The sequence below is a fragment of the Vipera ursinii genome (assembly GCF_947247035.1).
Source record: "Vipera ursinii genome assembly, chromosome: 1".
NCBI lineage: Eukaryota > Metazoa > Chordata > Lepidosauria > Squamata > Viperidae > Vipera > Vipera ursinii.
The window spans coordinates 67587363-67609276 of NC_139512.1; the positions used below are offsets into that span (position 1 = coordinate 67587363).

General features: G+C 38.3%; 1 protein-coding gene across 1 annotated transcript in view; it reads right to left on the bottom strand.

Annotated features, from left to right (window-relative positions):
- LOC310642272 (cytosolic phospholipase A2 epsilon-like) overlaps positions 1-21914 on the bottom strand; it is a gene marked incomplete at its 5' end in the record, with an annotated part of 53601 nt that overhangs the window by 12890 nt on the left and 18797 nt on the right. The window contains 8 exons of the mRNA XM_083365879.1: positions 1093-1229; positions 2601-2736; positions 3801-3838; positions 14275-14370; positions 14485-14648; positions 16087-16159; positions 17861-17903; positions 19672-19712. Coding sequence (XP_083222005.1) covers positions 1093-1229; positions 2601-2736; positions 3801-3838; positions 14275-14370; positions 14485-14648; positions 16087-16159; positions 17861-17903; positions 19672-19712 — 728 coding nt within the window. The remainder of the gene's footprint in view (positions 1-1092; positions 1230-2600; positions 2737-3800; positions 3839-14274; positions 14371-14484; positions 14649-16086; positions 16160-17860; positions 17904-19671; positions 19713-21914) is intronic.

Below are 21914 nucleotides of genomic sequence, written 5' to 3' on the forward strand. Positions count from 1 at the left end.
CAAGCACGGGATAAACTGAGCCTGGTTTGTTCTCAGTCTTTTAAGTGGCCATAAACTACTAACAAAAGTGGCATTTGACCACAAGGCAAGGAGGCATTGAGAAACATTTCCCCTTTTGCGTCTGAGCATCCAAGAAGGGACAGGAAAGGAGAAAGGGAAAGAGGAAAGACAAGAAAAAAAGAAGGAAAGAGAGTAAGAGAGTAAGGAAGGAAAAAGATGGAAAGAGGGGAAGGAAGAAGAAAGAAAGAATAAAGTGGGAATGAAAAAGAAGAAAAGGGAAGAAGGAAGGAAGGAAGGAAGGAAGGAAGGAAGGAAGGAAGGAAGGAAGGAAGGAAGGAAGGAAGGAAGGAAGGAAGGATTACAATGAGAGAGGGAGGATGTGAGGGAAGTACTGCCTTAGCACTTGGCCACTAGCAGCCCTGCTGCCCTTTCGCCATCCCCTTGTCTCCTCCTCCTGATTTCTCCTGGTGGTCTCCCATCCTATTGCTGAGGATGCTTTAGTTACAAAGCAGGGTTTCCTTGCATGGAGAGGCAGTGGGCCTTCCTCTGACCCACATACTTTGCCCTCCACATGGCCTGAAAGGGACAGCGAGGCTCCTCTGTTAGACAAGAGTTTGGCGCTCGGCCTGGTCTCGCCTTTCTCCATTGGACACAGTGGATCCCCCCAGCCCTGCCTGGACCACAGAGGTGCCCCCAACACAAGCGACATTGAGCTGGCCACGTCCACCCCGACCATGCCCGCCCAGCCTTCCGAGGTCAACCACAAACCTGATGTGGCTGTCAGTGAAATTGGGTTTGACACCCCTGCTATAGGCTATATTCACTGTATCAATGAATAATTGCTACTGCAACTCTCGTATACCAACCCTGTCTAAAAAACATCTCATTATAATTATTTGCAGAATAGAGAATAACAGAGTTCAAAGGGACCTTGGAGGTTTTCTAGTCCAACCCTCTGTTCAAGTAGGAGACCTGATACCCATTCTGAACAAATGGCTGTCCAGTCTCTTCTTAAAAACCTCCAGTGAAGGAGATTAATAAAACTTCCTTTTATTGTTTTAGGAACAACTCACCGGATTACATGAGGCTTACCATGTTGTGCCAGACAATCCAGTGAGATAGGACACACAGTCCAAAACACTTAATTTCTGCAATGTCAGTAGGTGAGCATACATCGCTGTAAGTGCTCTGATCCCGCCACCTGTTGTCATGATTGCCACCACTGGCACCTGTTTAATTGAACACAAGGAAGGCACAATGTTCATCAAAATAGTTAACATATAATCACTGTGAGATACTCAAACTTTTCAATCACAGCATTTTAAATAGATATTCTTATGAAACATGCTCAGGGACCTGACATGCTTAGAGAACCCTTATTCAAAAGAAGGCTGTCTAGGGACTCAGAGATGAAAACAAATCAATTACAGGTAGTCCTCAAGTTACAACCACAACTGAGTCCAAAATTTATGTTGCTAAATGAAATATTTGTTAAGTGAGTTTTGCCCCATTTTACAACCTTTCTTGCCACAATTGTTAAGAGAATCACTGCCGTTGTTAAGTTAGTAACACTGGTGTTTCAGTGAATTTGAATTCCCTGTTGTCTTTGCTCATCAGAAGTTTGCAAAAGGCCCCAGAACAATGTAACTGCCATAAATATGTCAGTTGCCAAGCATCTGAACTTTGATTGGGGGATGATGCAATGGTCGTAAGGGTGAAAAACAGTCATAAGTCATTTTTTTCAGTGCCATTGTAATTTTGAACTTTCACTAAATGAACTATTTTAAAGTAGAGGACTACCTGTAATGGGAGAAGCTGATAGAGCATCTTACTGCTATGCTAATAAGCTTATGAAATCAAGACATAGAGCAGGAATGCCAAATGTATGGCTTATGGGCATCATGCAGCTGGTCAGGATTTCTGCTGTGACCTTAGTTTCCTCAAATGATTTGGGCTCAAATATTTCACTTTTTAAAAAAATGGAGAAGGGATGTAGGGGATTACAGAATAAAACGGTGGCTGTGACTCTTGCATTCCTACCTTTGTCCTTGATGGATCAGGCCACTGTTCACATTTAAATGTTAACTCTTGACATGCTGGGCAAAACTTTGTGCTGCCCTTGAGCTAATGGACATTCCTGTTTCAGAATGTCTCAGACTATGGAATGATGCAATTCAGCCAGGAACCTGAATAAAAGTAATGGGGCTGTGTGTCTCTTAATGTTACAAGACTAATAAAGTTACCCTAATTATGAAGTTGTGTGGAATGAGAATAAGAATATTAACACAGAAATATTATCTGGCCCTTCATCCCATCAAATCCTACTTTCTGACCTTCCAGTTTGAATATGGAGCTGCCAAGTGTTGAACTTGGAGGCTATGTCAACATGCCTAAGCCTGATAGCACCTTCCTGCACTGGCAATAATAAGGGAAGGGTCTATTATAAATAGCCCAGACATGAGGAAAGAAATAAGTCAGAATGATTTAAGCAAGGACATGAAACTGCACATGACAAGTTCGGTGTATTTAGAGAAACCACAAAGCTTGAATGTTACAAGCTCATAGAAGAATTTCCATAAGTATAAAACTGAATTCTTAACCTCATCTTCCTCCAGGTCATCTTCAAGCTGGAGAATCTTTTTGAAAGCAGCAGCAGTTACTTTCTTTCGTTTTTTCAGGAAAGCCTCTTCTTCTGGACAAAGATCAAACCCTAAGCGTACATCTAGGTCTGATGTGCTGTAACACAAATATTTATCAATAAAAGAAAATATTTGTAGCTCAAGGTTGAAATGAGGGATCCTGGGTGCTCTGTGAGCTTGCTTGTTTTCTTACAAAGATTTCATTAACCAAACTAGGTAACATCATCATCAGTGTATCTGGGTAATGAAACATCTGCAAGGAAACAAGCAAGCTCACAGGGCATCAAGGACCCCACAAGTATTTATCCTGGGTCATAACCTATGTTAAAACGATGCTTACTCCATAAATAGATCCAAGTTTCACAGGCAAATATGAAACACTGCACTGCAAAAGGCTATAGCCCAGCCCAGATCTCTTCTTGTGCAAACTCCTCTGTGGCAGCGTTGTGACAATGAATCATGCTGGGATTTCATATGGAAGTAGGCAGATCTACTCTTAATGCAATAGCATTCCTCCTCAGAAATGTACACTCCCTCGCCTGATGTAATGGCACGATACTGGATTTTGGTTACAACAATTAAAACTAAGATATTTATCTAGCTAGATCATATTCATATCCTCAGAGAATGAGAACTCCAAAGCCATTCAATCCTAAATTGAATGAAAGAAAGTTAGGTTCATTAGCAAGAAGCCTTCCTTCCATCTACACACAGGAAGCAGAGCACAGCCTTGACAGAGACTTATAATTCTCAACCTTGGGAACTTATAATTCTCAACCTTGGGAACCTTTTATTGAACTGCTGTGAAAAGGTGTTAATTTAGGGTCACACTGTCAACAGTAAACATATCCTTGGAAATATGTTTTCAATCTGTCCAACAGATGAGAGCACCTAGCCAACTCAGGCAGATCTTGAAAAAGGTAAGCAAGGCCAGACCTGATAATTACTTGGATAGGAAACCACCCAGAAGAGATCAGCAGTACTGGAAAGTCAAATACGGTAAATACAGTAAGACAGAAGGCAAATTAATTCTGTATTGATGACAAGAAAACAACATGGATATGTTTATATACGGTAGTCACCCAGTTGATTCCCGGGAGAGTTTATTTTAAAAGTATCCATCAGTAGATAAGTTTATAGAAAGCAAGAAAAGCATCTTACCAGTTCTGGGTTGTGAAGTGTAAATTAAATTCTTTATCCTGAAAATTAAGAATGCACAGTACTAATTACTATCAATACTATCTTTATTGAAATCATCCCTACATCTCTTACAAAGATGAGAAAAAAAGAATATGTGTTGTAGAGGAGGGTTGAATGTGTTGGTACCAATGTTAAAATTAAAGACAGGGTATCGAAACTGCAGATGTTTGGGCACCTGTCAGCACTTCCTAATAATTGAAATCACAACAGCATGGAGATATTAGTTGCACCTGGGATCTTAAGAATCTCACAGATTTATGTGAAATGCCCTGGAGGATTGTCAGTGAGGATAAATGAGGGCAGCTTTTTCTTCCTGTTTTAGATGGACATTATTCTAAAGAAACTTCAGAACTCCTCAGAATTCACTGTTCACATATAATTCTGGCAAAGCCACTTTTTTTCCCCATCCATGGTTTCTTGAATAAGTCATAGTAGCCTGATTCATAGGTTACCTGAGGTCTTAATGGCTGGCAAAGCCAAAACCTAACCAAATACATTTGTGGCTTAATATTAAGTTAACCTTATCCCTGTAGTGCAGGCATGTCAAACTGCCGGCCCGTGGGCTGGATGCGTCATGCCGAAACTGCACCCACCCCATTGCCGGCAATGGGGGAAAAGTCACAATACATTGTGTGACATCACGTGATGTTGCAACTTTGACATGCCTGCTGTAGTGCATGATATATAAACAGTGCTACCTTGCCCTTAGAATTGACATGCCACAGCTGTTTTGTGATATTATCATATACTTTTTCCCCAATAGGGAAAAGAATATACTCAGAGGATGGGTGTGACATTTCAACCCCTGGGAAAGGTACCTAAATGTTGCCCACACTGAAGAGACTCTAAGGGGCATTGTCTACTTTTACTGAAAAGCTATTACAAAGAATTACCGGTAAGCTGTATTCAGTTTTAAGAACCACATGCGATTAAATGTACATTTAAAAACAAAAGTGGACATGATTCAACTTCCCTGGCTACAACACTACTATTAGTATTATCTTATGTTACAGAAAGAAAAAACAAAAACTTAAAATACATTCTATGACAGGACAGAGTATATAACAAACTGTAGATATAACATCTGTAAATTTTTTGGTAAACTGTCTTTCAGTTTTCAGCATTATATTTACATATCTTTCAGTTGTGTCCTGATATAGGTGCTAATAAGAAGTCCTTACTTTATCAACTAATCAAACAATAGTCATCTCAGCGATCCTCCTTATCTCTAACCAATCGTACAAATTTTGCCAAATTTCATAATACTCTGTTTCAGTTTTATTTTTAATCTCTAGGGTTAAGCTGTCCATTTTGGCGCAGCATAAAATTTTATCTATTATTTCTTCATCAGTGGGGATATCCTTTCTTTTCCATTTTTGGGCATCTGCCAATCTTGCTGCGGTTAAAATATGCAATAATAAATAGAAAGATGCTTTGCTGAGTTTATCATTAATAATCCCTAATAAGAAAGTTTCCGGTTTTAAATCAATTTTTTGTAGTAATATTTCTTCCAACCAATTTTTTATCCGCTGCCAAAAATTTGGCGCTTTTGAACATTCCCACCACATGTGATAGTAAGTCCCTGGAAGTCTTCTGCATTTCCAGCACGTCAGTGAGATTTTTTTTATCTATTTTTGCTAACCTTGTAGGGGGAAGGTGCCAATCTATAAAACATCTTGTACAGATTCTCTTTGTAGGAGGTGGCTAGCGTTAACCTCCTGTTTCTATCCCATAGTGATTGCCAATTATCTAGGTCAATACTGTAACCAAAAATTTTACTCCAGGTTAACATTGTTTCTTTTACCTGTTCTTCTAACAAATCCTGTTCTAATAGATATTGATATATCTTTTTTATCATTTGGTCTTCTGTTCCTAGAAGGATTTTATCTAATTGTGTATGCTCTAATTTTATCCCTGGTTCTTTTTTGCCTTTTCTATATCGTGACTGTATTTGTAAGTATGCCCACCATTCCAACTCTATACCGTCTTCTAATAGTCTTTTTCTTGTTTTCAGGTCTCCATTTTCGTCTAAGAGATCCTTATATGTGATCACTCTTCCTAAATTTATGAATTTGGGGTGCATGAATATCTCTAATATGGATAGCCAATTGGGGATTTCTATATAATTATTTTTTTAAATTTTTATCCACACGTCTAATAGTGCCCGTCTAATATGATGATTTTGGAAGTACTGATGAACCTTATATTTTCCGTCCCACATTATAGCATGCCACCCAATTTGCATGTCATGACCTTCTAATGCTAGTAGTCTTCTGTTCCTTAAGTGTATCCAATCCTTTATCCATACCGCTATTGCTGCTTGATAATATTTTTCCCAATTCGGGAGGCTGAGCCCTCCTCTTTCCTTTGCATCCTGTAATAATTTTAATTTAATTCTCGGTTTTCTACCTTGCCAGATAAATTTGGATGTAATTCTATTTAAATTTTCAAAAAAAATCCTTACCTAATTTAATTTGTACACATTGGAATAAAAAAGAGTGATTTGGGAAGTATATTCATCTTGATTGTCACTATTCTCCCCATAAATGAGAGCTGCAAGTTTTTCCACCTGTCTATGTCTGCTGTAATTTGGTCTATTAATTTGTCATAATTTTCTCTTTTGAGTGTAATACAGGTTATCTTTTCAGATTATTCTTGTGAGTGCTTCTAAAGAAAAAATAAATAATAGAATAAATAATTACTTCCTCACTCTTATAATCTAATTCTCTGACTATAATTGCATTAAAATCACCAATTATACAAATGTTCTCATATTCCATATCAGCAATAACCTTATGCAGTTTCTTATAGAATTCTTTGTTTTTCATTGGGGGCATAAATTCCTACCAGGGTGACCTTTTTTTTATTCATGGAAATTTCAATAATCAGTATTCTACCTTCCTCATCTCGATAGATTTGTCTTGCAGGGATTCTTTCTTTAACATATATCACAATTCCTCCTTTCTTCTGTTGTGAAAGCGATACAAATTTGATTCCTAACTTAGAGTAGTTTAGTAGATCCTGATCTTGAGTCTTTATATGTGTTTCTTGTAGAATTGTTATAGCTAAGTTTTTCTTACTGAGCTTATTCAAAATTATATTTCTCTTAGCCGGGGAGTTTAGTCCATTTACATTTAATGATAATACTGTTAATATTTCTACATTACTGCCTCTGTTTTGATCTTGTTGCCCTTGTCGGTCTATCTTACTTGAATTCTTTGTGTCTACTTTCATCATCGTTGTCATAGTTCATTCTCATTTTTTCTCTTCTCTCCGTTTCCCTTTCTTTGCCTTGTGATTCTTGTGTCTTTCTATTATATCTCTCTGTATTGTTCTCTTCTCTTAACTCTCTTTCTTCTAGTTCATCTTCATTCCCTAGATGCTGCTGGAAAAACTCTTCTGCTTTATCAATCGAATCTAACCTATATCTTTTTTCTTGCCAAGTCACCAGAATCCCTTCCGGCATCAGCCACCTAAAATTGATGTTTTGTCTTATTAATTTTGATGTAATATGTTGGTAGGGCCTTCTCAGGTCTCTTACCCTCCTAGGGACTTGTTTGAGGACAGTTAGTTGTTTACCTCTATATTCTATTGGGTCGTCCCTTATTCCGTGCAAAATCTCATCCCTAATTGATTTCTTCACAAATCTGATATGTACCTCCTTGGGTAAGTTATTTCTTCTCACATAATTTGTGTGGATTCTGTATATTTCATCAATCTCATTTGCCATCTGTTCTTTCCCTGTCCCTAGGGCCCTTGCTAGCAAGTCCGTCATCATTTCTGGGAGGTCCTCCCCCTTCTCTTCTTTCACATTTTGGAAACATAGATAATGGTCTGCTTTCTCATTTTCAAGCAGGATGATGGTTTTTTCTAACTCTTTGTTTGTTTGCAAGAGTTTTTCATTCATCTCATCTACACTTCTTTCCTCCTTATTCATTCTTTCCTCCATTTCTAATAATTTCTGTTCATTTTTCAATATTTGTTGTTGGAAGCATTCAAATTTTCCGTCCATTGCTCCCATCTCCTCTTTAAGTTCTCCAGTATCATTCCTTATTTCACCTATTTCTTTTTTAAGTCCTCATGATTTCTCAGCATAACCTCTTGCATGGATTGTAGTATTGCTTGTAGGTCTTTAAGTGAGCCTGCTCTCTCCCGTGGCATCAACTCTTCTATGGATCTTTGCCCTGCTGGGCTTAATTCCGCCAATGAGGCTTGGGTCATCTGCCTTCTTCCAGTTCCAACTCTTGTTAGATTTGGGATGCTTGTCATCTTTCTAAATGACATCAACCAACCCTCCCACTTATACACGATCTTTGTCTTTCCCTCCACCACACCTGGAGAATTTATTATTCTTCCAAGATTATAATCACTAGTGCCTTATATCTTAACAATGCTATATTTTGTTGCTAACACAATATGAAACCTATTACACCTATTACACTAACACTTCTAAAACACAATAATCAATATTAATCAATTTCAAGTGTTTATATTCCATACAGTCCTAATTTTTCTATATAAAAACATATACCAATAATATAACCATTAAATTACTTCAATATTGTAACCAATATTCAGTTATTTAGCAATAAAGACCAGGTTTTACAGTCAATTCAATTATAAATATTATTATATTCAACAAGGAGACAAGTAAATAAATTTTCTCACCCTCCTTGAGCATTCAACTTTTTGTTCCTAGTTAGCCTCCTCCAATTCAATCATACAATAGGTTATGTTCAGTTAATTCTTATTGGTCTAAACTCTCAAATCAATTACAATTTATCCCTTTTGTTTTAGAAACTTTTTGAAGCAATTAATTCACTTCTTAAGTTATGAGTATCACTCTTCCCTCATTTAATGCTAATTGGTCGTCAGTTCTTATTCAAGATGTCCGCTCTCTCAGCTCAGTCCACACTGTCACTCTTCAAGTTTATTTTGTTTTTTGTTAAACTTCTTCTTGGCTTTACTGCAAGAGCCCAAAAAAGAAACCACCCTTGGTTACCAGTCCTTACAGCCTGTGAGTCTGTTACTTTAAGGTCAGATCTCTTTTTCCCCCGTCTCCTGTTCACCGCTATCTGACAGGGGAGGTTGTTGGGATATGGTGTTAGCCTACAATGTTGGGTTGAAAATATTTTACCCATGATGTTATGTCTTTAAGATGTTAATTGGCCGATGGGTGTGTAAGTGTTCTCATGGCCATAAAAGGGAGCTAGTAACGTAGCTTCTTTCTCTCTCTGAATTCACTGCTCTCTACTATTACTGTTTTTGCTCTGTTACTGTGATAAACCTGAACTGTGTATTGACCTCTGGACCGGTAAGAAGACTTTGTATTTTGGATTACTTCTTGGACTGTTACTATTGTGTATGACCTAGACTGTTTATTTTTGACCGTGCATTTTTGTTCTTACACCACCTCAAAAGTAAACTACTTTTTGCTTTTACAACTCAGTGTACTCTTGTGTTTACTGTGTGACTCTTACTGCTCTCAGTACCCTTCCTTGTCTGTGCAACTCTTTGGTAGCACAAGGAGACCTCTGCACAACAAATTCCTTAACAGAGGTGATTTCCCCTTTTGCTCTGGGGCTTCTCCTCTTTTCTTCTCTTCTTTGAAATTCTCCGGAATGATTTCACAATCCAGAACACTTACAAGAGTTCTCTGAATGTTTCCTCTGCCAGGTTAGTTGAATCACTGTCCCACTGACTCATCGCTAATTCTGACAGCTGTCATTTCTTCATGGCCGCCATAATGGGCCGTCTCCTTCACCCAGCTCTCTCCTAGGGTTTCCTGCTTTCTGCAGCTCGGACCGCTCTCCTGAACTGCTCAGCTGGGCGCCTCCACTTCTGATCTCCCTCCGAGAGATCTGGGGCTTTTAAAAAACCCACCAGGAACAGAGAAAAGGCTGTGAGATCGGCACGCTCATTCGGAGCGGCGTCTCAACACAGCCATTCTGCTTGAAAGCTGGCTCTGCCTCTCTGACAGTGTTGTTTTCATGGGATTGAACTTTCAACTGGAGTACAAAACTGCACCCCCATCATAGCTTTTCTTAAATGTGAAAAATTAAAGCACTGAAGACTGCACATACTTTGGCACTAGCAATTAGCATCAGTATCAATATCAGTATTAGTATTAGTTGGAAGGGAGCTTGGAAGTCTTCTAGTCCAACCCCCTGCTCAAATATACCTCATATTTGTGGCACATTTTGTTTTGGGAAGTATAGCTCCTGTTGGTATCAGTTAACAAGCATCCTGCATTCAGCCTGCTTTTTTCCATTTTAGTGACTAGAACCAGGGACTGATTAATGTCAAATGATGTCCTAAGCACAGCCCAACAATAGTACCCCTTGGGCTCTTCTAACTAACAAGATATTAAGATTCATTATGCGCTGAAAACTAAAATCAAGCAATATATTATGTCAGATCCACTATTTCATTTTCCCAGTAGTGAATTATTTTTTAAGAAAAGGCTATAGAGAGAGGCTATAGGGGACGCGGTGGCTCAGTGGGTTAGGATGCTGAGCTTGTCGTTCAGAACGTCAGCAGTTTGGCGGGTCGAATCCTGAGTGCTGCGTAACAGAGTGAGTGCCTGTTACTCGTCCCAGTTTCTGCCAACCTAGCAGTTCGAAAGCACGTAGAAATGCAAGTAGAAAAATAGGGACCACTACGGTGGGAAGGTAACAGTGTTCCATGTGCCTTTGGCATCTAGTCATGCCGGCCACATGACCATAGAGACATCCTTGGACAAGTGCTGGCTCTTTGGCTTTGAAATGGAGATGAGCACCGGCCCCTAGAGTCGGAAACGACTAGCACGCATGTGCGGGGGAACCTTTACCTTTACCTTTATAGAGAGAGTAACTGGTATCTAGATGGGAGGGGTATCCTTGTTGTAGTGCACAATAGCCAAAATATTTCAAGTTTGAAATGAAACATAGCAGGTGAACCAGACAGCACTATTTATGTTGGCACAAATCAGAAAATACTACTTTGAACATGCTGCAGGGAGAGATAGGTGGAGATTGCCTTCCTTATAGGCTACGGGTGACTAAAAAATGATAACAGCTGTTTCTTCAATGAGAGATAGCCAACTCTGGATAAACTTGTCTTGCAGATCAGTCATAAGCCATGGGTTATTTATTCACAATTTAAAATATAGTTGGTTGGTTTCATACAACTCAAGGCTATAGTCAAACAATATATTAGGCTGTGAATTCACAGCATGGCATCCAGGATGACAACGTGTCTGCTGATTTGTTATTTGGCATCCCTCCAGTTTCCTGTTTTATCTACTTTTAATTTTGAGTTTCTTTACATACATACTAATTATGTCATTCCCTTTCAGGGAAAGCAACAAGTAAGGAGTAGGAAATACAAAGCCAAAGGAATTAAAGGCATGAGATGTGAAAATGTTAAGGAAATATAGTTAATTCTAATCAGTGTTTTTTTTTTGTAAAAGAAAAAGGTGACAGAACTCACACATGTCATACAACCCGCCTTGCCTACCCTACAAGGTTCCATCCAAAAAAGGTGCCGGAACTCCATTCTGAGTGTTCTATGAGAAAAAAGCCCTGATTCTAATCCTTAAAATGTTGGTTTACAAAGCTGCTTTTTATCTGTGAAATGATGACTGCATAATGCCATGGAAGAGAGGGAAAATGTGCCTATGCACTGCATTCAATCAAACATTATGGGCATGATGTTTAATGGTTTTTTAATTTTTGTATTCGATTTTTATTATGTATTGCCCTGTTCACCGCCCTGAGTCCTTCGGGAGAAGGGCGGTATAGAAATTAAATTATTAAATTATTAAATTAAATTAAACATGTTGAATGCAGTGCATCAGCACATTTTAAGAAGTAGGAAAAAAATGCTTGGTGAAATGATGAAGTAGGCTAGGCCAGGAAAATGCACACTACTGTATGTCTACTTGATTGTTGTAGGATATAATAACAAAATCTTGTAACTCTGATAGAGTTTCCCTCTGCCCTTTCAGATTCCAAACAGAATCAAGGGAGGTTAACTTACATTTCTCTCTCAAAGTCCTCCTTCTGGACATTCACTTAACATTCCTAACATTGAAAGGGAATTCAAAGCACTCTGCTGGAGAGATAGAAGGTTTACAGATGGTACTGTTGACCCTTCTGAAATTGATTTATTCTAATTTGGAAGCTGCCTGACTCCATGGAGACTCTAGGAGGCATCCAAATTAAAGCAACAACATATATAAAAGAGAAGACAGGCAACCAAAAGAGCAACACTAAGTACAAAAGTCTCCACAAGCCCCTATCCACAGGCCTTTGAGAATAACCAGATTTTAAATAATTTTTGGAATGTTTTAAGAGAGGAAGCTATATGAATCTCTGCGGGAATATCTTTCCATTAGGGGAGGGGGTAGAAATCATCCCCAGCTCCTAAGGGCCATCTGGACCATGAGTTTGCAGCCATTTAATGTCCAGCACAATGTGGACACATAAAAAAGCTCTGACACAAAGTGGCAATAATTCTGTATGATCATTTATTGTCAGTTGCAGTGTTGTACTATACAACTTCACCACTTTGAAGCACTTCCTTGTCTACTGCTTCCACAAACGTAGGTTTCTTAATAACTGTATGGCTCATTTAAACTGTTGCACCAAAGTCTCACATATGACAACAATATTTTCTTCAAATTCAATCACTCATCAATTAACACAATGTTGGAACAATTTTTCTGCTAAGCCTTGCCTCATTAATTCATCTGTTAGCTCATCAGGAAGTCCTCAAAAGAAAGTCCTCTTCTATCAGAGCCAGATCATTTCATCCAACAGGTCTGGCATATTACTGAAAATCCATTTCATCTAGTGAATCTCTTGATTTGTGGCTCTTCTCCTAGCTAAATTGTCAAACATAGCTCTAATTTTTGCTAGTAATTATCTTGTAACAGTGATTGCCCTCAGTGAGAGGTATGGGTCACTTGGTTACTCTTTCTCTTAGCAATTTCAGAACAAAAGTCACTCTGGAGCAATCTGTAGGGAATTCTACTGGCTGATTCAAGGTGCTGGTGATGACCTATAAAGCCCTAAATGGCATGGGTCCGGGTTATTTACGAGAGCACCTTTTGCCGGCGTTAACTTCCCATCGCCCTGTGCGCTCCCACAGAGAGGGCCTCCTCAGGGTGCCGTCGGTCAGGGAATGTCGACCGGCGGCCCCCAGGGGGAGAGCATTCTCTGTGGGCGCGCCTGCCCTCTGGAATCAGCTCCCTGTTGAGCTCCGGATGGCTCCCGACCTTCGCTCGTTTCGCCGCGACCTGAAGACTTGGCTATTTGAACTTGCCGGCCTGGACTGAGGGACTGGTATTTTAGATTTTAAATTTTAAAAATTTTAAATTTTAGTATGTGTTTATTGTTTAGGGCTATTTGATTTAATCTCATTTTAATTTTTATACATTATGTGTTGTTTATAGTGTTTTAATTGCCCTGTACACCGCCCCGAGTCCTTTCGGAGAGGGGCGGTATATAAATCCAATAAAATAAAATAAAATAAAATAAACAACCCAGGCTCCTTCAAATTTCTCTGTCAAACTCCATGACAGCAAAGAAATATTGGTTGGGTCATAGATTGTTGAATCATTTCTGGCCTAGGCAAGCTTTGTCCCAAATATGTTACTTATATTATGGCATCGGGCAAGTATATCCGCTTGCTTTTGATATTGTAACAATGCTTCAGCAAGATGTTTTTAGCTGGGCTATAGATCAGATACCATCCTCACAATCAAAAGCTAGGTTGGATGCCTCTCTTAATCGAGAGAAGCATTTAAATTTGTGTCAGCCCTTTGACACAGATAAGGAAATAGATACCATAACTAGTCTCTAGAGGAATACTTTAAAAATGAAACAGTGTCTGCCACCCACATCTGTATGTTTTGTTAACATATGCAGGCTTTGTGATTGGCCACATCCACTCTAGCATTATGTGAAAATACCATAAACTGCTCTCAAAATTCCAAATATGTCCTTCCAAAGTTGATTCCTGTATTAATACAACGTTACTCCTAATTGCACTACATCAACCAGGCTAGTACCTTATTTCTACATTTTTAGTGGTTTTTATTGGGTAGCGGGCTGTTAGGGTGGGAATGTTTGACTTAATTTTTTCCCATAGAAGAGTATTTTGAATCCCTGATGAAACCCGATTTATATTTATTGTGATATTATTCAGTAAGAGCTGTGTCATGCTATTTTGATTCAAAGGAAAATAACTGCAGGGGTAAACATAAGCTGGGTATAATGATACCAAACTATGAAAAGCATGGAAATTACAGGAAGTTAATTCAAAGTAACTTGAGGTTTGCTAACTTTAATATACCAGCAAGTGATTCAGTTGCATATTATTTTATTTGCCCCCTGGGAAATTTAATTGAAGGACCCTAAAACAAAAATCTGAAAATTAGACATGTACTCACCTCTTTGATTATTTCCTGATTTAGGGGAAATGAATGTATAGGCAAGGTCAACTTTCTGGTTTTGGCAGCACCAATTCCACATAACATGCAAGAGAACTGGAAATAAAGACACTTTTTAAAAAACAACAACACTTTTTTTAAAAATACCTTTCCCACCAAAATGACTACACAAAATTATTCAGATTACTGCCATGCTCAGCTATGACTTACAAAAGAGAGAAATGATCTCTTTCCTGGAAGAAGAATGTCCAGTTTTGCTGGATTATACTTGGCATAGTGGAAAAAGGAAGGTTCAGTGTACTGTAGCTTGTTGGCAGAAGTTAGTGAAATGTTTTGAGTTTCTTCAAAGGACCCTTTTAATGTACATTTAACATCTTGTTCTAAAAAGAGAGTGCAAAGTAAAAAAATAATATTAGTATACAAATGAATATCAATGCCGTCTATAGACATGCATTACAATTCATAGAGTTTTACTTTTTCAAAAAAAAAATTAACTGCTTTGAACATTGCTGGAAAACATGGTCTGGATATGTATACAGTAAATAATGGAAAATAAAGGTAAAGGTTCCCCCGCACATGCGTGCTAGTCATTTCCGACTCGGGGCCGGTGCACATCTCTGTTTCAAAGCCAAAGAGCCAGCGCTTGTCCAAGGACGTCTCTGTGGTCATGTGGCCAGCATGAATAGATGCCAAAGGCGCATGGAACGCTGTTACCTTCCCACCGTAGTGGTCCCTATTTTTCTACTTGCATTTTTACGTGCTTTTGAACTGCTAGGTTGGCAGAAGCTGGGACGAATAACAGGCGCTCACTCTGTTACACGGCACTCGGGATTCGACCTGCCAAACTGCCGACCTTCTGATTGACAAGCTCAGCGTACTCACCCACTGAGCCACCACGTCCCTTTTTAATAGAGAATACAGTGATATAAATATTTATGTGCACCTTATTTGGATCAGTGTGGCTTACCCCCAGAGAGAGGTCCGTAGAAAAGAACCTTATTTCTCAACTAAATAAACCTAGAATGCCTTGAAATTCCCTCATGGGCATGTTTCTTTCCGAAATATGATTGGCTTTATCTGATCTTGAACAATGTACATTCTAGTCATGCAAATTTTTATTCCTGGGTATTTTATTATTTTGACTCAGTTCCACTTTAACAGAATAACAGAGTTGGAAGGGATCTTGAGGTCTCCTAGTCCAACCCTCTGCTCAAGAAGGAAACCCTATACCATTTTAGACAAACGGTTCTCCAACCTCTTCTTAAAAACCTCTAGTGTTGGAGCACCCACAACTTCTGGAGGCAAGTCATTCCACTGATTAATTCTAACTTTCAGGAAATTTCTCCTTAGTTCTAGCTTGGTTTGCTCCTTGATTAGTTTCCATCCATCACTTCTTGTCCTCCCTTTAGGTGCTTTGGAGAATAAGTTGATCTTGTCTTCTTTGTGGCAGCCTCTTAAATATTAGAACACTGCTATCATGCCACCCCTAGTCCTTCTTTTCATTAAACCAAACATACCCAATTTTGAGACACTACAATAAAAGTAAAATTATCAACATTTCTAAAAATGAATTTAAAAGAAAAATAATTTCCTTGGCCTGATATGACGCTGAACTTGATCTGACCTGGCCCACTTTTTCAATCTGGGCATTTCACATATTCAGAATACGAAGCTTTGAATCCAGCAGTGGTATAATCTGGGTCAACAAATGCCTGAATAGAAATTCCAGCAATTATACATATAGCCTTTGGAACGTGATAAGTGAACGTTTAATCATTTGTTTATGAAGATTGTAATTCAATATAGCCTCACGTTTAGAATGCTTTTTCTTTTTCTTCCGCTTCTTCCTGTCTATCTGAAACTCCAAGCGGCAGAATTCACGACACTGCAACGAAAGGAATGTCCTCTGAGAAAGTTGTCCAAGCAGCAAACCTCATTTCCTAGAGCAAATACTGTAAATTTTGTTCTGATATAATGCTTTGATCAACTGAATGATACTATGCAAATTTGGACAGTCATATCATTAAGTTTATAAATTAATTAGCAAGCAATTATGACACAGATAAACTGAAGAGGAAATATTTTAAAAATAGAGATTGCTGGTAGATGGTCTGCTTTTTAAAGGCATGCTATTAAGTGATCAACATCATCCTCAAAACCTCCCTTTTAACATTATCTGCTCTCATAGGCAGAACTGCAGTTTCCTATTCCCATATTTACATAGATGAGCAGTCTGATTAGATGGAATCAGTAATTTGTTAGTAAAGGTAAAGGTTCCCCCAGTGCTCATCTCCGTTTCAAAGCCGAAGAGCCAGCGCTTGTCCGAGGACATCTCTGTGGTCATGTGGCCGGCATGACTAGACGCCAAAGGCACACGGAGCGCTGTTACCTTCCCACCGTAGTGGTCCCTATTTTTCTACTTGCATTTTTATGTGCTTTCGAACTAGTAGGTTGGCAGAAGCTGGGACGGGTAACAGGCGCTCACTCTGTTACGTGGCACTCGGGATTCGACCCGCCAAACTGCCGACCTTCTGATCGACAAGCTCAGCATCCTAACCCACTGAGCCACCGCGTCCCTTTTTTATATAAATAGTTCTAGCTTTTCTTTCGTCCCTTTTAATTTGTTAGTAGATTATACTAAATAACACAGGTAACACATATAAACACTGAAGGACAAGTTCTGAAATTAGCGTCGCTAAGAATAAATTGGTTTGCCATAGGAATGCCAGTTGAATATTTTTCAAAGGGCAGATTTTGAAAGGCTAGTCCAAAAAAACACACACAGGATGTTCACACTTGGACAACCATTAACAATCGGTGGGCAAAACTCTGGAGTGACTTATGCCAGCAGAGGCTGGGTTAAACCGCATGTGGCTATCAGAAAGCTATGGTTCTAGTTCCACTTAATATTTATTCAGCAAATACAACTACAGTCCTAGTCTTAATGAAATGACAATTACCTATGTAGAAGTGAAAGCTAGCCAAACTCCCATGGCTGTAAAAGAGAAGGCAGGGGGTCCAGAAGATGAAGCAATACAGTTGCTGCTTTGAGGAAGTGCTTTGCTCCATCTTTCATTAAATCTAAGCACTGATTCAGATATCTCCATAGTCCCAATATTTAACAGACTGAGTAGCCTCTTCTGTTTTAGTCTGTATCCCATGTGAACAGGCAATTTCAACCATTTGTTTATTAATATATAAAGCAATGTGGGCATTTTTGACAAAGGATTGAATCAATTCGAATTCTCATGTAGGCATTCTGATTTTAACCATTGTCACTGAATGCCCTCAGAAACTCCACAAATTACACTTTTAGTGCAGCAGAAAAGGGAAATAATCACATCAATTACTGTGATTTGATTTCTTGTAATTAAATTTCATCAAGTTTCATTTTTATCCTGAACTTCATTCACTTCCTTTCTAGATTCTACATCCTTCTAGGAAAGCAGACAAGGCATGCTTTTCAATAACAACAGGGAGTCTTGGTCAACAAAAGATTGCACAATCCTGCTCTAGGTGAAGCAGGTTTACATTTTTCTAATTTGAAAACAAAGGATTAAAGAAAAAATACATAAATAAAAATTACCACCACTGCTCCATTTGTAGCTATTGTTTCAGGTGGACCCTCTCTAAAAACAGAAAGAAAACAATGATTCAACATGAGCTATAGCTTAGTAGTTACAGCTAGATTAGCCTATATAGTTCAAGGAAAATGGTATTTCTTAATGTCAATGCCTTCACAATTCACAGTAATACCATTCCAGTATGCCAAGCAGCTGTAAGCCAGAACCAGTTAAATTAGTTCCTCTATGATGGAGGAAATTCTGACTCCTACTGATTAAAATATTCTAGCAGATTCAACTCAAGGGGAAAAACAAGTATCATTCAAAGCCTGTCCTGTAAAGATCTGGTATTGAAATCCTGCCTTGGTGTTAGAGTTTGGATAGATGGAAACCATCAAAATTTACTCTCAGCAAAATAATGAGTGTGGGTTTTGATGTCAACTGACTCTTGACTCCATCTTTAATTCTAAATAGGTTGCACTCCTCTGGATGGGCATGGTTCATGGTTTGAGAATCCCCTTTGACAAGAACAACAGGTGGAGGTGTGGTCAAGAAGTTTAACATAATTATATCTGATGCACCAGATGCTAGAGGGAAAAAATGCTGACAGTTCTTGCTTTTTTCATTTTCCATCTGAATTACTGTAATCCTCTATATCTGAGATTGCCATTGAAAGCTATTCTGAGGCTGCAGCTGGTCTAGGGTGTGACAGCCTGGGTATTTATGAGTGTGCTAAGGTTTGTCCGTGTGCATATTTTTTAGCAGGAACCTCTGCTAGTTAGCTTCCAAGTGCTATTCGAGGTGCTAGTTGCCTCCTTCAAAATCTTGCATAGGTTAGGTCAGATAACTCTGACACCATCTGCTCTGTGTGGAATCTACCTATTCAATGAATGTAGGGCAAGAAGGCTTGCTAAGTATTTTTCTGTCAAGGGAATGCTATCTTCAGGGATCTTATGCTCACGGCTTCTTGGTGATGGCCCCTTTATTGATCCAAGATACAAGGAATGGTAGTCCCCTACTAAATTTTAGAATACTCTTGAGTGTTTATGGAGATTCTCAGTAATTCAGGTCATGGTTGTCCCAAAGGTGATTTTGCTTCTTTAGCTCTCTGGATAGTGGGGAATGGAAGGATTTATACTCCTTGCAGACAGCTGGTAACTTGCATTCTGTTAGAGAGTTGTTAAGCTGTCTGCAAGGAATATAAATTCTACCATTCTCCATCATCCAGTCAGAGCTGAAGAAGCTTCTTGGATGAAAAACAAAAAGTCTTTAAAGAAAAACAAGAAAGTCCAGTTGCTTCTTGAAAAAGCATCTTTGGGAATATTATTGAGTATTTGACTCTTCCAGAGGAATTAGTGAGACGGAACATTAAATATTTTAGGACATGATCATCTTGTGATCCAATCAGATCATGCTGTTTCTTGATTGCTGCTCTTTAAGGTTTGTATGGCTTCAGCCTTTATATTGGAGTAGATTGTAAGCAATTGGATGATAGTTGAAAGCAAGCAACCCAGCAAACTTTAATAAGGTTGTTTTTTGATTTCCTTCCCAATTTGCAGGAACCGTAATAGAGAAAGATAACTTCTAAAAATTGGATTTGAATTGAGACTCATGCAGATGTTATGCAAGAAACAATAACTTTGCTCCATGTCAAATGCTTTCATTTCTTCGCTTACTGGGCCAAAGAACAGTTATTATGTGAATGACATGATTTTGATTTTTTTTTATGGATAGCAAGTGAAAAAAATGAGTTGCTCTGCTATTTATACAGTATTGCATTTGTATTGTTATGGACTTTCCAATGATTTACTTCAATGTTATTTGGATTACTCACATATTCTCCAATGTAAATTCAACTTCCATTTCTTCATTTTTCTGAAAATTAAGATGTAACACATATGACAGATCTTTGCCAAGTAACCAGTAACCTCCCTTCACCCATCACATTAGAATTTTTCCCAAGTCCCATTTTTCTTTCAGTAAAAAAACATGCTCACTTAAAAAGACACATGAAAGTACATTCAGTACTCTCCTTTAAAATAGCATTGTTGTTTCCCTATATCTGGATAGTTAATGGCATACTAATAATTAGATAAACTGTCTTGCAAAATTCAATATTAAGACTAAATATTTGCTGTAATCCAGTAGCCTGAAGGTAATTCAGTCCAATTCTTAAAACAACAGAATCTGGTCTTGGTTAAATTTCACTCAAACTGTAACAGAAAGTTTGGTTGATGTTGTGGTTTTCATAGAAAATAAAAATTCTTTTAAAACTTAAGGTCAGAGTAGATCTTGTGCTTCTGGACCAGTCCAAAAACCTATACAGCCCAGCATTCAATTATAGGGTGACTAGACATTTGGAATTATGCCAGATATTCTGGATGTTTTAAATTGTCTCTGTGTACTTCCCTCCCCAAAAGACTCATCTTTTGAGTGACTTTTTTGCCCACTCTACTGGGAGAGAGAGAGAGAGAGAGAGAGAGAGAGAGAGAGAGAGAGAGAGAGAGAGAGAGAGAGAGAGAGAGAGAGAGAGAGAGAGAGAGAGAGAGAGTCTCTGCATCTCTTTGTTGAGATGGTTCTCCAGATATTTTCCATCCAAATACAAGACTTGGAAGTTTTTATTTATTTAGCATATGGTATCTACAAAAGTCATGCAATCACTGATAGCTTAGTTTAAATAAAGTATCTATCTATCTATCTTTCTATCTATCTATCTATCTATCTATCTATCTATCTATCTATCTATCTATCTATCTCTATCTATCTATCTATCTATCTATCTATCTATCTATCTATCTATCTATCTATCTAACATTATATTATCTATTTATATAAAGGTAATATATTAAATTAAGATAAAGCCATAATAAAATCAACATAATATGGAGCCAAAATCCCATGGATATGGATGAGGGAAAAAGAGAAGGAAAAGAGAGAAAGCTGAGTCAGTGTATGAAAAGAAAATGTTCATTTATATGTGAGTGTGCAGATAGGACCGCCTATAAAGGTTTCATGAGTCCATATGTCAACAGTTATTCTTTTTTCCCCTTCCCCCCCCTCTTTAATTGCATCCTTTCTTGAGGTAATACCACTATTTCTGTAGAATGCATTGCATACCTCAGTTCTTCAGGTAATACTACTATATTTCTGTAGAGTGCATTGCATATTCTCAGACATTCTGGAGACATAATGAGGACCCAGATTGTTGGGGGCAATAAGCTGACTTTGTAATAATGCCGCTTGGGGGGGAAGCCCTAATAAGCAGGCATATACATAGAATGAAGGCTATTGCTAAGCACATTGGTTTGTGCTTAAATTGTAAGGTGCCCTGAGTCTTCGGAGAAGGGCGGGATATAAATGGGATTAAAATTAAATTAAATAAATAAGTGAATTCTATTATGACTAAAGTACAGCATCACAGAATGGGAAAAAAGCAAATAATTATCTTGCATTCTATATACATAGAAAGTTGAAAGAGAGATTCAGTGTTGATCTTTAGAATATTTCTTCAAGGACAAAGTAGGCCAAAGTAGATACAGTGATAACAATACAGTCTAGATTGGGTTTGTTTAAGAAGTCCAGGCTACTTCTACATTCTCTCATTATCTTCCTGATGCAGTTTATCCCTCTCCTGCAGTTACAGTATTAAACAGAAAGCAGACACAAAGCCATCTGTTTACTTTCTATGGAAATATAGTGGCTATTACCTCAAGAAAAGATGACAAACACAGACACACACGGAGTGGTATCTTGGTACTCAACTGCTTTGAAACTCATCAAATTTGGTACTCAACACATTTTGACATGAAAATTTTGTCCTGATTCTCATTGTTTGTTTGGTAGTCAATGCACAAACTAGAACTTGTCAGTATCAGCTGTCTTGTGATTCACTCTATTATTCCTTATGTGCAAATTTGTTTTGCACTCATTGTTTTTGGTACTCATCGCTCCTCCCAGAACCAATTAAGGATCAGTACCAAAGTACCAGTGTGTGTGTGTGTGTGTGTGTGTGCATGCGTGCGCACATTCTTCTGTTGTGATCCTTGTAACTAAACCATTTTAGTCTTTCAGTAGGTT